Genomic DNA, 13,647 nt, shown 5'->3' with positions numbered 1-13,647 from the left:
ATTGAACTATTCCCATTTTGCTTGAAATCTAATCAATTTGACATTAAACTCAGTTTAATCATATCGAATGATTAAAAATTAATCCTCTCTTTCTAAAAATTAAGCATCTGAAATTAATCACAGTTTAATCATGGTTGATTAGATTGTAGATTATCTTTTTTAGAATAAATTTTAATCATTTTGATTCTATTTTAATATTTTTTGATTGAATTTTAATCTTTTTGATCATATAACAGTATTGAAAAAGAATAAAATTTAATACTGGGAAGATTATTTCAAATTTAATCATGCATGACTACTGCCGAAGTAATCATGGTTCGGACTCAATAAGGTGAAGCGGGAATCTGCATACTTTTTAAGCTTTTTTGATTTAATTTATCTTTGAGTGTACGCCTGAAATAATCGATCTAAATAATCAGATAGGACCTTTTTAAATGTTCGTTTTGATATGGCCCTGCATCCATCCCAGGTGGCACTTCTCGTAAATTCAACCGAAATGTCAAGCAAAACTTCGAAATGACAGCTCAATTTGTTGACTTTCACGAGAACGGCGCGGTGCGCGGTACGGGTGCATCATCATCAGCTAAAAGGGGAAAACTCTTCTAATCGTCTGGGTTGTTTGGCATCGCGGTAATTTTTTTCTAATTTTCCCTCAAAATTCAATCCAAATTCCGTTCGGTTCTGATTTCTTTTGTTGGTGCAAACCCGGTGCTTGTTGGGGAAAGTGTTTTCCGGCTGATTCGCAGGTCGGCTGTATGGGCAAACGAGTTTCCAGTTTCGTAGCGGCGGTGTGCGAATCGTTCCTCCAAGCAGCAGCAGCAGCATAGGGTAACCGAGGAGGGTCACCCCTCGTACACGGGAAGTTGTGTCTTGCCTGCCGGGAAGCAGCCATGGAGTCCGAGTACTATGACGGTGAGTAATTGCCGGTTTGGTCAATAAGAGTAGAGCTCCAGACGGAGCTCTAACATTCGTACGTGGAACGTATTTATTGAACAGGTACAAAACTGTCTTGGCTAATTAGGTCATCATTGAAACTGTGATGGCATAATTAGGTGGGTTGTAGGGGCATACGCCTTTAGAATAGATTATTCAGGGCTGGTAGCAGGTCAAGTTTTAGTAACTTGGTCACTTAAAAGTATCTTTTTTTTATAAAAAACTTTGGTTATATTGTCCTTAATCATCTGTAATTTCTAAATAATTTCACTTTCTGTTGCCTCTTGGCACACTCGTAACAGATCAGTTATTAGTTATAAGTAACTTTTCAGTTACCTCGATGATCCGACTGTACGACAGTTCGCGGAAGTACATTTTGTGGAATGACCCATTTCGCGGAGCCCATTTCATTTAAACTCCAAAGAACTACTCATGTTTAAAAGGAGCAAAATTTTCCTAAAGTATAAAAATTAGATTTTACATTTTGTTATATCCAAGTCAAACGGCGCCAGTAGTGTAGTGGTAAGCGTGATTACCTCTCACCCCAGCAGGCCAGGGTTCAATCCCAGTCGGCGCCGCCGGGATGTTCTGAGGCATAACATATCTGATCACGCCTTCCTTCGGATGGGAAGTAAAGCCGTTGGTCCCCGGTTCATTCGTGGAAAAATGGTAGCACAGCGAACAAAAAATAATCGATTAGTTGTTAATCGAGTAATTAAAAAATGGGACACCTCTGATTTTGGTGTGATTGTTTTGATAAAAATGAGCGCAAAATTTCATCTCTTCCGAGGGGGCAACAAAACCACAAAATTACCTTGAATACGGGGGGTTCTCATTGGATCGTGAAAGAAGACACTAAAATAGAAAGTTTTTCTTCCGACAGTTTCATCTTAGTATTCATCTTTGGGCTAACTGTCAAAAAACCTGAAAACGTATTGATCGCGCACGGGCTGAACTTCCCTACGTTGTGTATTACGGTTGGTTAGAAATAATAAAACACGATCGAATTACTGACCGTTATCAAATGTTATGGTTTTCCGGTAGTTCGGTGAAGTTCATAGAATCAAGGAGTGACCACACTACACACTCATTTAGCGTTAGCTTTTTTGTCAGTGTGCGGTAGCTGTGCCGGCAGTGCCAAGAGTGCCAGTCATCGGACTGACATTGTTTGCTTGTGAATTATGTAATGTTTGGCACCTCGGTTATTTGACAGTTCAAATGTGTTGTTTATAAGCAACAACACAACTAGCAGTGGAACGGTTGGTTTTGTTTTCGCTGGCGCAGATTTCATCTGTTTTTCGCATATTTTTTTAATTGTACCAAATCAAACAAATATTAGTTTTCGCGTGTGGATAAGTGTAAATTAAGATCTATCACGTCTTAAGAAGTTTTTTTAGTGATATTGTAATTAACGTGAAAAATCTGGGACAAGAATTTGTTTCGAGAAGCTGTGTTGCTGTGGTGTCGCGTCGGTTGGTTTTTCATTTCGTTTGTTTTTGGTGCTTTGCCTCCCTCCCAAGAAGAGTTTTACCGGTTTTTTTTTTTCTTTTCTTGGTGCTGGCGTTCTGCCTTCCGGAGGATGCACGCGAATGAGGTGTCAAGCAAAAATTCGGTGCAAATGAAAAACTTTGAATGTGATTCAAAATGTCGTGTTGGGTTGTAAAAACAACGCGGAAGATTTTTTCGATTACCGCGAGTAAACAAACCGGTCCTTTTTTGGAGGCAGAATTTGGTGAGATCCATCTGATTTATAATCAATCATAAATGCATATTTCCATATATTACTAAATACGCGCCAGATTTCGAAACATCACATTTTGAAATCTATAAGTGTGTTAACAGTACCATTATTCATATGATAACGGTAGTGTTTACATGCGGGGCTTATTGTATGTGAAAGTAACTTCGGAATGGACGTGAATTACCAGGCATTCTGAAATGGGTTGCTGAATCTGCAGTAGAGCTATCGCTTTCTAACTCCCGGATTAAACTTGCTTCAAATTATAACATCAAGGATTGTTGTAAGCAAATTTCTTCCATAATACCACTGCCGGCCAGTGGGGGTTAGATTGAATACACACACACACAACAACACAACTAGCAGTGGAATCCGAACCAAGAGACGATGATCCAGAGGCACTCCAGTAAGACATGCTAAGACCGGACAAACTGGCCCGACCGGAAGATGACGATCAAGTTCCTCAGACGGCTCAACAAAGACAACATCTAAACGCATCTGATGGCATTCAAAATTTATAGCCACTGCAGCAACCTTCTGCTGATGTTTCAATCGCTGCAACGAGCTCACACTATCGTTTCGAATCACCCGTCGTTGCATTTTGGGAAGCAAAAAATGTTTGGTACGAATTTGACGTGAAAGCGTGAAGCTGGTCATCTATCAGGCACGGGAGAAGCTCCAAATCGGCTGCGGAGACGATTGCTACGTGACAACGGACCGGGATAAGTGGGAGTACGGTTCGAAGTGGTCAAATCCTGTACAAATACGATGAAAATGTTCCGTATTGCTAAGATTGGCTGCCTCAGTGGTGTCAGCAGGTGGATGGATTCAAAAAGTGGTGCCAACAGCGATTTCCGATGCGGTTGTGTTCATCGATGTTGCTACTCTCACCAACCAGTCGTCGCTGACGTTTTAAGCGACCGTCGCTGCCAGTTCCACCGGAACGGCCATGTGCCCGGTGAAGCAACTGTCATCGAAAGCCACCATCTAGATGATTTCAACTGTTCAAAACGAAACAACACAGCACAGTCAACTCCCATTCTCATCAAAGATGAAACCATTGAAACATTTTTTTTAAATATCTATGAACAACAAGCAACACGCACTCCCCGTGGTGGTTGAAACCCGAGAGGATAAATACCGATACCGGCAGTACACCGGGACGAATTTGCCAAGGCCGTTGATGAAGCTCTCTACACGGATGGACCATGAAATGGCGGTGTACCTATTTAGGCATTTTTTTTTTATTAGAGTGACTTTCAGCCAGTGGCTGGTTCGTCACTTAGGTAAAAAATAACAGCTTGGCTCCACGACGAACAGCTTCGATCATCCTGGTTCAGATATTTCCGGATATGTTCGACACACAGTTAGATGGAAGAAGCAACAATCTAGCATCTAATACGACAATGATGACAGAAAACGTTTTTGTAGCCGAGTTATTTACGAAACAGGGAGTCGATGAAGAGAATCGATCAAAGTAGATTGAACTATTTAAAAAGGGACGCGAGAAGTGTCATTAAATACCCGGCAGCACAAAATCCTCGCGTAAACGGTTGAAAGATATGGCATAGCATTTTGTGACATTGAGGTGAATCGCTGTGCGTCCTCCGGAGTCCAAAGTAGGCACGATTCCCTGTCTTAATGCGTCTTTGAATTTCTCTGCTGGTATCATTTTCGGCGGTCACCAGAGAGCCCAAATACACGAACTCCTCGTCACCGTCAATCTGTACTCGGGGTGGGAGGCTAACATTGTCTTCCCTATCCCTAGAACCTCTTCCTTTCATGTATTTTGTCTTCGATGCGTTGATGGCAAGTCCAATCCGCCTTGCTTCAGCCTTCAGTCTGACGTTTCCGCCAGTTTCAAAGTTCCGTGCTGTTATGAACGGTAACTGATCACTACTATGTGTTTTGTTTAATTATTAAGGATTAACTAGTGTTAATCAATCTTTCTTCTTATCTTAAATAAAAGCTTAACGATGTAGATTGGATTCAACTCCGTCTCTTCCAACGGCTCATGCTAGACTAGCCTAGCTCTTTATTCTGGACTCTCATCTCGAGTCTCTTTTTGTATCTTGATTGATTACACTCTAAATCATTAATTACTCTGAACAGGGTAGATACTACAGTTCTCCCTTCTTAAGAAAAAACAAACAGTCTAAATTTCCACATAAATAAACACGAAGAATTCAATAATTCAAAACACTTCGAATTCAATCCCGTTGATGATGCAGCTCCAGCATGTTCTTGCTTAACTGTGTTGTAAGTAAACACGAACAATTCAATAATCCAATTCATTTTAACACATCGAATTCAACTCGTTGAAGATGCAGCCTCAACCTTGTCTTGCCTAGCTGAGTTGCACAGTTCTCGACCGCGTGCAGATGGGACTTGTAGCTCGTCTGACCTTCTTGCTCTCGTGGATGTCTTCTGGTCTCGTGAGGTCCGAGAATCCGTGGAAATCTTCTTCGTCTTCGATCGAATCCCTCTTACGCTTGTTCGTTGTAATGGCTGGAAGGCGTACCACAGCTCTGTTTCGCTTGGATTCGTAAGCAGCCTTCAACTGTTGTCTGTGCGCGTTCGTCTTGTGCTTACCGATCAGAATCGAGTAGTAAGCCACGAAGTCACGATATTTTATTCGTCTCCAAAACGATTGTCGCTTCCAGCATGTACCTCTTTCCTCAAACGTGCGACTGAAGCTCCAACGACGACGGTCGTCTACTTCTGTTAAAATTAAATCAACGCTCCAACACCAGGCTCACGACAATCCAAATGCTCTGTTCAATTTCTAATTAGAATCACTGCTGTTAGTGCTGTAGTCAATCACCGGTTGCTGCGATGTGCTTCTCACAACCGGCAGGTTGAAATGTGAGTAGTGAGTAATAGCAACAATCAATACGAAACTAACGATTTTAAATTAGCTCACCACTTTAGTAGCCTATTGGTCCCAAGCAAACGATTAACGTACCCTATTCTAGTTGAAATTCTATTACTACACTATGTTTGTTTTGATTCGCTATGAAAGTTTGACAGATAACATCAGGGGTGTGTGGATTCATGCAGAACATGCAGAGGTGAGTGAAATAGCTTGGGACTGCTTGGGACCGTTGTTCTGGTACTGAGTGAGCCAAAAATAATAATGATTTTCTTCGGGACCCAGTGGTCTTAGAGTTACCTCTATGGTAATAGCGAATTCGTTTATTATTCAGTTCCAACCTGGATCGGGTATCAAGATTGGGTCTGCTTGTTTTCTGACAAATGTCAGTTTGCTCGTCTGTTTTTAAAACCTAGCTCAGGTTGAGGTTCACACTGACAAAAAGTTCGGTTTCGCACTGGGTTGGAACTGGTGTTAACCCCGATAATAAACGAATTCGCTATAAGATTTTCACTCCAAAAGTTCTCACTTCGTAAGACCGCACCAGTTTCTCTCACCTATGCCTGCTTCACTCACTTTCTCTCGGATGGTAGCAAAATAGCAGCAAACTCACGAAAGCACTAGCAACACACAAAACAACAACAACAGCAGCAGCAACAGCAACTCTCACGTTCTTCTTGATATTTTGAGCAGTTCTTGCCGCTCGTACGGAAGTATTTTTTTTTTTTTGACTTGGTACACCGAGCGCGATGCAGAGAAGATCGTGAGAACAAAGCGCGTTGTTCTGACTACAATCTGTGAAATAAAAGAAATGAAAAACAAAATGGTGTTACAACCACGCTATGATTATCTGATAAATCCAACTATTTCTCAATGTTAATATATATATATATTCGTAGCGAATTTCGCCTTTTAAATGACTCAACAGGCTTTCTAATTGCTTCTGTTATCAAAACAATTATCAAGTAAAACCCGTCTGCCGATTTACAAGTCGCTTGAATTGCTAGGCTCAAGGAAACTCTATACAAGTACTTACGCTGACTCACACTGGAAGTACCTTCCGTTTGAGCTACCTGTACTTTTCACTATAACTTTTTACCAATTTTCCGTCGTCGCCACTGTTATGAACGGTAACTGATCACTACTATGTGTTTTGTTTAATTATTAAGGATTAACTAGTGTTAATCAATCTTTCTTCTTATCTTAAGTAAAAGCTTAACGATGTAGATTGGATTCAACTCCGTCTCTTCCAACGGCTCATGCTAGACTAGCCTAGCTCTTTATTCTGGACTCTCATCTCGAGTCTCTTTTTGTATCTTGATTGATTACACTCTAAATCATTAATTACTCTGAACAGGGTAGATACTACACGTGCCATGATGTCGATGTCATCGGCCAAGCCAAAAAGCTGGATGAACTTCCTGAAGATCGTGCCACTGGTGTCTATCCCAGCTCTTCTTATCAATCTCATTATCACCTCGAAATTCCAAGTTCACAAATATCAGCTCTCACAAAACATACAACAAGGACTTGACTTGACGATGTAGTGAAGCAGACTAGGAGTTCCAGTTTCATGAGTGATGTCGCGACAGTGTCCAAGATTTGTGCTCTAGAAAACTTGAAGTGAGAAGGCATGTCAGCCATTCAATGTACACCAGCGCAAAAGGGAATCAATATCCTGCTCGAGGGCGCAACATTCAAGTTTTGACTTAATTGTCCGGAAAATCTTTAAGTCATCGGCAAAGTTAAGTTTAGAAGAACACAGTCGAGTGCACAGACAGTTTACAAATAAGATAAAAATTAAAGGGCCCAAATGGCTATCTTGGGGAACGTCCCAGGGTATCACGAAACTGGGCAAACATCAACTTGCCGTCGTTTTTCTATAGAGTTGATCAGCGAATTGACGAGCACCATTAAGTTGGTCGTTGTTGAACGTTTTATCATATCATAAATATACCATCTTATCCAGCGCTTTCGGGAGACAACTTAGGATTGAAATTGCCCGATAATTTTCAACATTGTGGATGCTACCAGCTTTGTGTATAGACGTGATTGACGCGACTAAGATAACGACGAAGATAACCAAACAACCAACCATATATTGTGAATTTCATGATCAGAAATATTTACATACCTACATACCTATTTCATTGGCATTTTCTAAAATTTCGTCTTTCCCTGCAGAGGACCAGCCACAACAGCAGCAACAACAAACGCACCCACCGAAGAAGTCTACAAAGCAGAACAACGCTTTGCCACTATGGGGAAACGAAAGTACAATGAACCTAAACCCTCTGATCCTGGCCAACATTCAGGGGTCCAGTTACTTCAAAGGTAGGTTTGTACGTACGATTCAGAGGGAGGCATCGCTAGAAACAGTCTAAAATTGGCATTCCGTTCTCACGCTTTCTCCCCGCAGTGTCCTTGTTCAAACTGAAGACTTACCATGAAGTTGTGGATGAAATCTACTACCAGGTCAAACATTTGGAACCATGGGAACGAGGGTCCCGCAAGACGTCCGGTCAAACGGGCATGTGCGGTGGGGTATGTCACGTTGTTCGACAGTAACTTGGAGTAGTTTACTTGAATGGTTGCTTTCTTTCCTCCGATAGGTGCGAGGAGTCGGCGCAGGTGGTATCGTTTCTACCGCATTTTGTCTACTCTACAAGCTGTACACTCTACGTTTGACGAGGAAGCAAGTCAACGGCCTTCTCACCCATGGTGATTCACCGTATATTAGAGCATTAGGTAAGTGGATTCGAATGATAGTTTTTGAAAAATGGATTTGAGTATGGATTTTCCTGCAGGTTTTATGTATCTGAGATTTACTCAACCTCCAGGGGACTTGTACGATTGGTACGAGTCGTACCTTCTTGACGAAGAAGAAATTGACGTGAAAGCTGGAGGTGGCCAGGTAGGTACTTAGCACTGTTTTGAATTTGGCATTTGGCAAATCTCAATTTCATGCGATTCCTGCCAATTTCAGACTATGACAATCGGCCAGATGATTCGCCAGTGGCTAACCAAATTGGATTGGTTTTCCACCTTGTTTCCGCGAATTCCCGTACCAATCCAAAAGCAGAACGAATCTAAACTAGAGCAGTTCGCTCGGGAAAACAACGTCACTTTTTCCGAACCGGCAACCGATCGCTACAGTAAAACAGGCGCTCAGCGTTACGAACGGTCGGGTACGAGCACACGAGAAGACTACGGTGAACCGAGCCGTGTAAAGTATACTGGGCATTGCGATCGCGATCGGGAACCGGTTCGATCAGCTTCGAGATTCGAACGGGATGATGACCTTCGACGTGGAAGAGACAGAGAACCGGAAAGGGATCGAAATCGGGATAAGGATAGAGATCGCGATAGGGATAGGAGAGATCGGGATCGGGATCCCGATCGTGGCGGTCGGGAACATCGACGCGAAAAACGGTCTCGTTCCCGAGATCGGGAACGTAATCGTGACCGAGATAGGGACTACGATCGACGGTATCGCTAGGTATTGAATTTTGCACACACAAACACTCTGGGCCAAGGGAGGAGTGTTTTAAACTGTAATTTATTTCTTCGGTCGGTCACTCGATGACGTTTTAGAACAAGTTGAGTAAAATACTTAATGAATGCATGTTCTTTTAGATAATATCATTTTGAGGAAGATTTTGAACTCCACAAACTAACATTGTTTTGTACGGCTACAGGTGGAACCGTTTGCTACGTTTAATTTTTAACACGACGAATACCAACGGATTGGGTCCGTCCTGGAGCTCGTCGCCTTCAAGACAAACTAGAATACTGAGTACCTTTATACAGGCGAATAGCAGCAACTTCATTACGGGATATAGATGTTTACTTTCCTTTTTCTTTTACTTAATCTTATACTTTCTTTCATACCTCAACAACATACAGTTACAATTACAATAAATACAGTTAAATCGCAACGTTAATCCACACTGGAATCTCCCTAGCAAGACACAACTGTGGCATGAAGAGGAAGAGAACAACAAGCTAATTATTTTGCACTGTTAGTAGGTTTTACGACGTTCTTTGCTGTAGCAACTGTCACTGCAGCAATTTACCATAAAACGGGTAGAGACGGAATCAAAAGTTGTCCTCTTCGGCCCTGGGTTTCGATTCTGGTGTGATTATCGTAAGCGTAGTACCTCCGCTAAGAATCTTATCATTTTTCAACTTTCAACTCCGCTTCTACACCAACGCGAAAGTTACGGCATTTCGATGGATGCGTCGTTGTCGTCACCTTACAATAAACAGAAAAAGCGAACCACGAAGAGTTTCTACCTCAAATACGATAGATAAGCATAGCTCGTACGTGTCCATTGTTTTGTAAGGAACTTTCGTAGCTCTACACTTACATTTTCCATAATTTCCAAAAGACATAGCACACAGCGCGTTAGGAAGTTTGCTGGAAGGCGCGGTAAGCGTTATTCGTTTTGTTTTGTTCGAATTCAAGTCTAGTTTGTAAGGTATTGTAATACGTAGACCATAGAGAAGTTCATTTCCACACACATGTGTAAAAAATAGAACAGAACTACATACAACGGCTCAGGTTTTACTCACAAAAAAAAACAACCACACACACATACGGGGGAACGCCGTTTGGCTTAAATCAGTTTGGTATAAAATAAATTGGCATAATGGACGTTTTGCATAACTATATCAAAATCTCTTCCAGATGCAAAATAAATAATACTACGCACTTCTGCCCTACTGGCATACTTTACATAGAGATTTTCCCTTCATTCAAATATGAGCTGTTCTTTCGATTATTATTGTTGCAGTAATTATTCGCGCTTTCTCACTGCTCCTCGTAAGTTATATCGTGCAACCAATGAAACGAAGATCGATTATTTTTAATTATGTAACTAAGGCGATTGTTACGGCTATCGCTTCACGGTGAACACGGCGTGAAGTGACAACTTGTCAGTCACGGTGAAGTGATTCCTATTTGATTTGCCCGGGAATCCCTTCACCGTGAAGTGATATCCATTAATAGGGGCCTAAATTTCCAACACTTCCTATTTTACCATGTTTCCAAGCATGCCTTACTGAACCGCATTAAAATTTAAACGTTTCGATTGTTTTATGCCAAATGATCTTTATGCCAAACGACTTTATTCCAAATCACTTTCTGGCAAAAGGGGTAGCCCCCTCACATACATGCAGCATTATGCATCAGCAGGCAACCAGGGAGACTGTCCACATGTTGTTTGTACTCAAGGCAGTTTAATTCCAGCGACAACGTGAGTAGAGTACTATCTATTATAGGTAAAATGTGCGATTGGTTTACGTTGACTAATGGTTAAGGTGCTCGTTTTCCATGTTTTCTTCCGTGTCGCATCTGCCTTCGTTGTCAAAACTAAACCTAAGGTAACGAACGAACGAGTCTGTACAATGATGCGTGTAGGTACCGAAAAGAAGTGAATTCTTTAGTAAGGACCACGAATGAGCGAATGAATATATTAGAAACAGAAACACCTACTGTGTAAAGCGTGTTATTGTAGCGATAACCACTGAAACCATAAACACGTGAGCAGTAAATAAAAAGCTGTACTACCAATGTTTCAATAATTATGAGTTCTTTGCAGTATTTTGATGCCGAAAGAAAATCCATGTTCCTGTGGGGTCAAAATCATTCTCTGCTTGAACGGCAAGCAGTTTGTTCGGTTTAAGCTCGCTCTCGTGAGTTGTTCGGAAAGATATTTTTGGTGATAGTGTTCGCGCTCTTTCGTACGTGATTTGTCGTGCGTGTGTGTGTGCCCCGAAATGGGGAAGCATCGCTCGCGAAGCCCGGTGAAGGACCACCCAAGTAACAATTTCCAGTTGAAGAAACGCTTTCGTTTTGATTTTGTTCAGCTGCATGTTGAATAATAATTGCACAATGTGTTCACCACAACTTTTATAAAACCCTTGTTTACACTCGTTTGGAGAACCTATACAACTGCAACACAAAGGTGTTGTCTAACGTATTCAGTAAAACGTTTGCCCAAAATCAATTTCTTGTTGAAGAAACGCTTCCATTGTGATTTTATTCAACTGCATGCTGAATAATAACTGTACAATTTGTTTATTACAACTTCTGTAAAACTCTTGTTTACACTGGTTTGGAGAACCTGTTCAACTACAGCATTATATGTCTACGCTGTATAGGAGTAGAAGCAACTTTTATACAACGTTTATAGATACATATTTAAACTCAAACTTTATTATTTTGGTGAAAGCTCTTATACAACGTTTGTAGACACTTCTTGACAGCTGCTTTGAAATTTAGTAGAGAGTAAACCTGAGAGGCGTTTGTTGCACTCTTTTATGACTCCTAAATAATCATTGTACAGCAAGCGGTGAAAAGCGTTTACAGCACTTTTCAATGTAAATTCGATTAAGCATTTGTTGCACTCTTTTATGACTCCTAAATAATCATTGTACAGCAAGGGGTGAAAAGCGTTTATAGCACTTTTTAATGACTCCTTAATAACCGTTGTGTAAGTACTCACAATATTCACAGATTAAAATTAATTTAACAATTGTCGTGGTACGCCAAAATAATTGCTTGTACAGTTTTTATTAATTTAATTTATTTGTGCACATTGAAAAAATATGTAATAATGCCATAATACACATTCTGTGATCATGGAGGAAGTAGTAACTAGCATCGGTTTAATCTTTGATTGATATTCTTTCGATTAATCTCCCTAATAATTAATTGAGAGAATTTATCTAGAAATGTTATCGTTGATTATATGATATATGTCTTAAATTAATGTTTGCATTTATTAATAAACACCTATATATATAATTTACCTCTACTCCACCGAGGGTTTCTCGAAGCAAGATTCGAACTCATGATCCCGGATTGCCAGCCGCTTCTGTTTCCATCTGCTCTATTCTTGAATACATATTTTGATCATATGAGAGAAGTATATGAAGCTCATCTTGAGTGACTTCTCTTGCAGTCGAATAATCATTGCCTTATGGTCATATAAACGTGCCTATCACTTGTGCTATTTTTAGCAACAAAATTGTGGTTGGTGGTTGGTCGAACGTAAACAATCATTTAAGAGTGCTCCAAGCAGCTTTTGAAGCTTTTAAGCAAATGGCAATACAACTACATTCTTGTTCAACTCTGGAAGCTATTATTCAACGTTTGATCAACTCAGGTGTTGTATAAGAGCTCCCAATAGTTTGTTTTGATGCGTTTATTCCACGTTCTATATAGCTCTTGTCAATCGGTTTAACTAAGGTGCTATAAAAGTTATCGTAGGTCTTATAAAGCATATAATTAAACCAAACGTAAACAATCATTTAAGAGTGCTCCAAGCAGCTTTTGAAGCGTTTAACCAAAAAGGCAATACAACTACATTCTTGTACAACTCTGGAAGCTATTATTCAACGTTTGATCAACTCAGGTGTTGTATAAGAGCTCCCAATGGTTTGTTTTGATGCGTTTATTCCACATCCTTTATGGCTCCTGTCAAACAGTTTAACCGAACGTAAACAATCATTTAAGAGTGCTCCAAGCAGTTTTTGAAGCTTTTAACCAAATGGCAATACAACTACATTCTTGTACAACTCTGGAAGCTATTATTCAACGTTTGATCAACTCAGGTGTTGTATAAGAGCTCCCAATGGTTTGTTTTGATGCGTTTATTCCACATCCTTTATGGCTCCTGTCAAACAGTTTAACCGAACGTAAACAATCATTTAAGAGTGCTCCAAGCAGTTTTTGAAGCTTTTAATCAAATGGCAATACAACTACATTCTTGTACAACTCTGGAAGCTATTATTCAACGTTTGATCAACTCAGGTGTTGTATAAGAGCTCCCAATGGTTTGTTTTGATGCGTTTATTCCACATCCTATAGAAGCTCCTGTCAAACAGTTTAACCGAACGTAAACAATCATTTAAGAGTGCTCCAAGCAGTTTTTGAAGCTTTTAATCAAATGGCAATACAACTACATTCTTGTACAACTCTGGAAGCTATTATTCAACGTTTGATCAACTCAGGTGTTGTATAAGAGCTCCCAATGGTTTGTTTTGATGCGTTTATTCCACATCCTATAGAAGCTCCTGTCAAACAGTTTAACCGAAC

At 40.5% G+C, this 13,647-nt stretch overlaps 1 protein-coding gene across 2 annotated transcripts; it reads left to right on the top strand.

Moving 5' to 3' along the window:
• Positions 1–586: 586 nt before the first annotated feature.
• Positions 587–9,924, top strand: LOC135713793 (pre-mRNA-splicing factor 38B-like). Of its 2 annotated transcripts, none has more exons than XM_065237027.1 (6): positions 587–912; positions 7,728–7,877; positions 7,963–8,087; positions 8,156–8,291; positions 8,351–8,457; positions 8,530–9,924. In XM_065237027.1, the coding sequence occupies exons 1-6, from the start codon at positions 891–893 to the stop codon at positions 9,040–9,042; spliced, it is 1,053 nt and encodes a 350-aa protein (XP_065093099.1). In that variant the 5' UTR covers positions 587–890; the 3' UTR covers positions 9,043–9,924. The 2 variants fall into 2 exon arrangements, with proteins under 2 accessions (XP_065093099.1, XP_065093105.1); XM_065237033.1 differs by having other exon boundaries at positions 8,351–8,461; positions 8,530–8,722.
• The last annotated feature ends 3,723 nt before the right edge of the window (positions 9,925–13,647 follow it).

Source organism: Ochlerotatus camptorhynchus, unplaced genomic scaffold (assembly GCF_037179485.1).
Source record: "Ochlerotatus camptorhynchus isolate MF236.1 unplaced genomic scaffold, CSIRO-AGI_Acam_v1.1 ptg000041l, whole genome shotgun sequence".
NCBI lineage: Eukaryota > Metazoa > Arthropoda > Insecta > Diptera > Culicidae > Ochlerotatus > Ochlerotatus camptorhynchus.
Note: the sequence above shows the minus strand (reverse complement) of the source record. Positions and strands in the feature narration are given on the sequence as shown.

Coding starts and splice junctions, on each gene's coding strand:
- LOC135713793 (XM_065237027.1), top strand. CDS start 891: ATGGAGTCCGAGTACTATGACG. Junction 913..7,727: donor GGAGTCCGAGTACTATGACG/GTGAGTAATTGC, acceptor CTTTCCCTGCAG/AGGACCAGCCACAACAGCAG. Junction 7,878..7,962: donor GGGGTCCAGTTACTTCAAAG/GTAGGTTTGTAC, acceptor TTCTCCCCGCAG/TGTCCTTGTTCAAACTGAAG.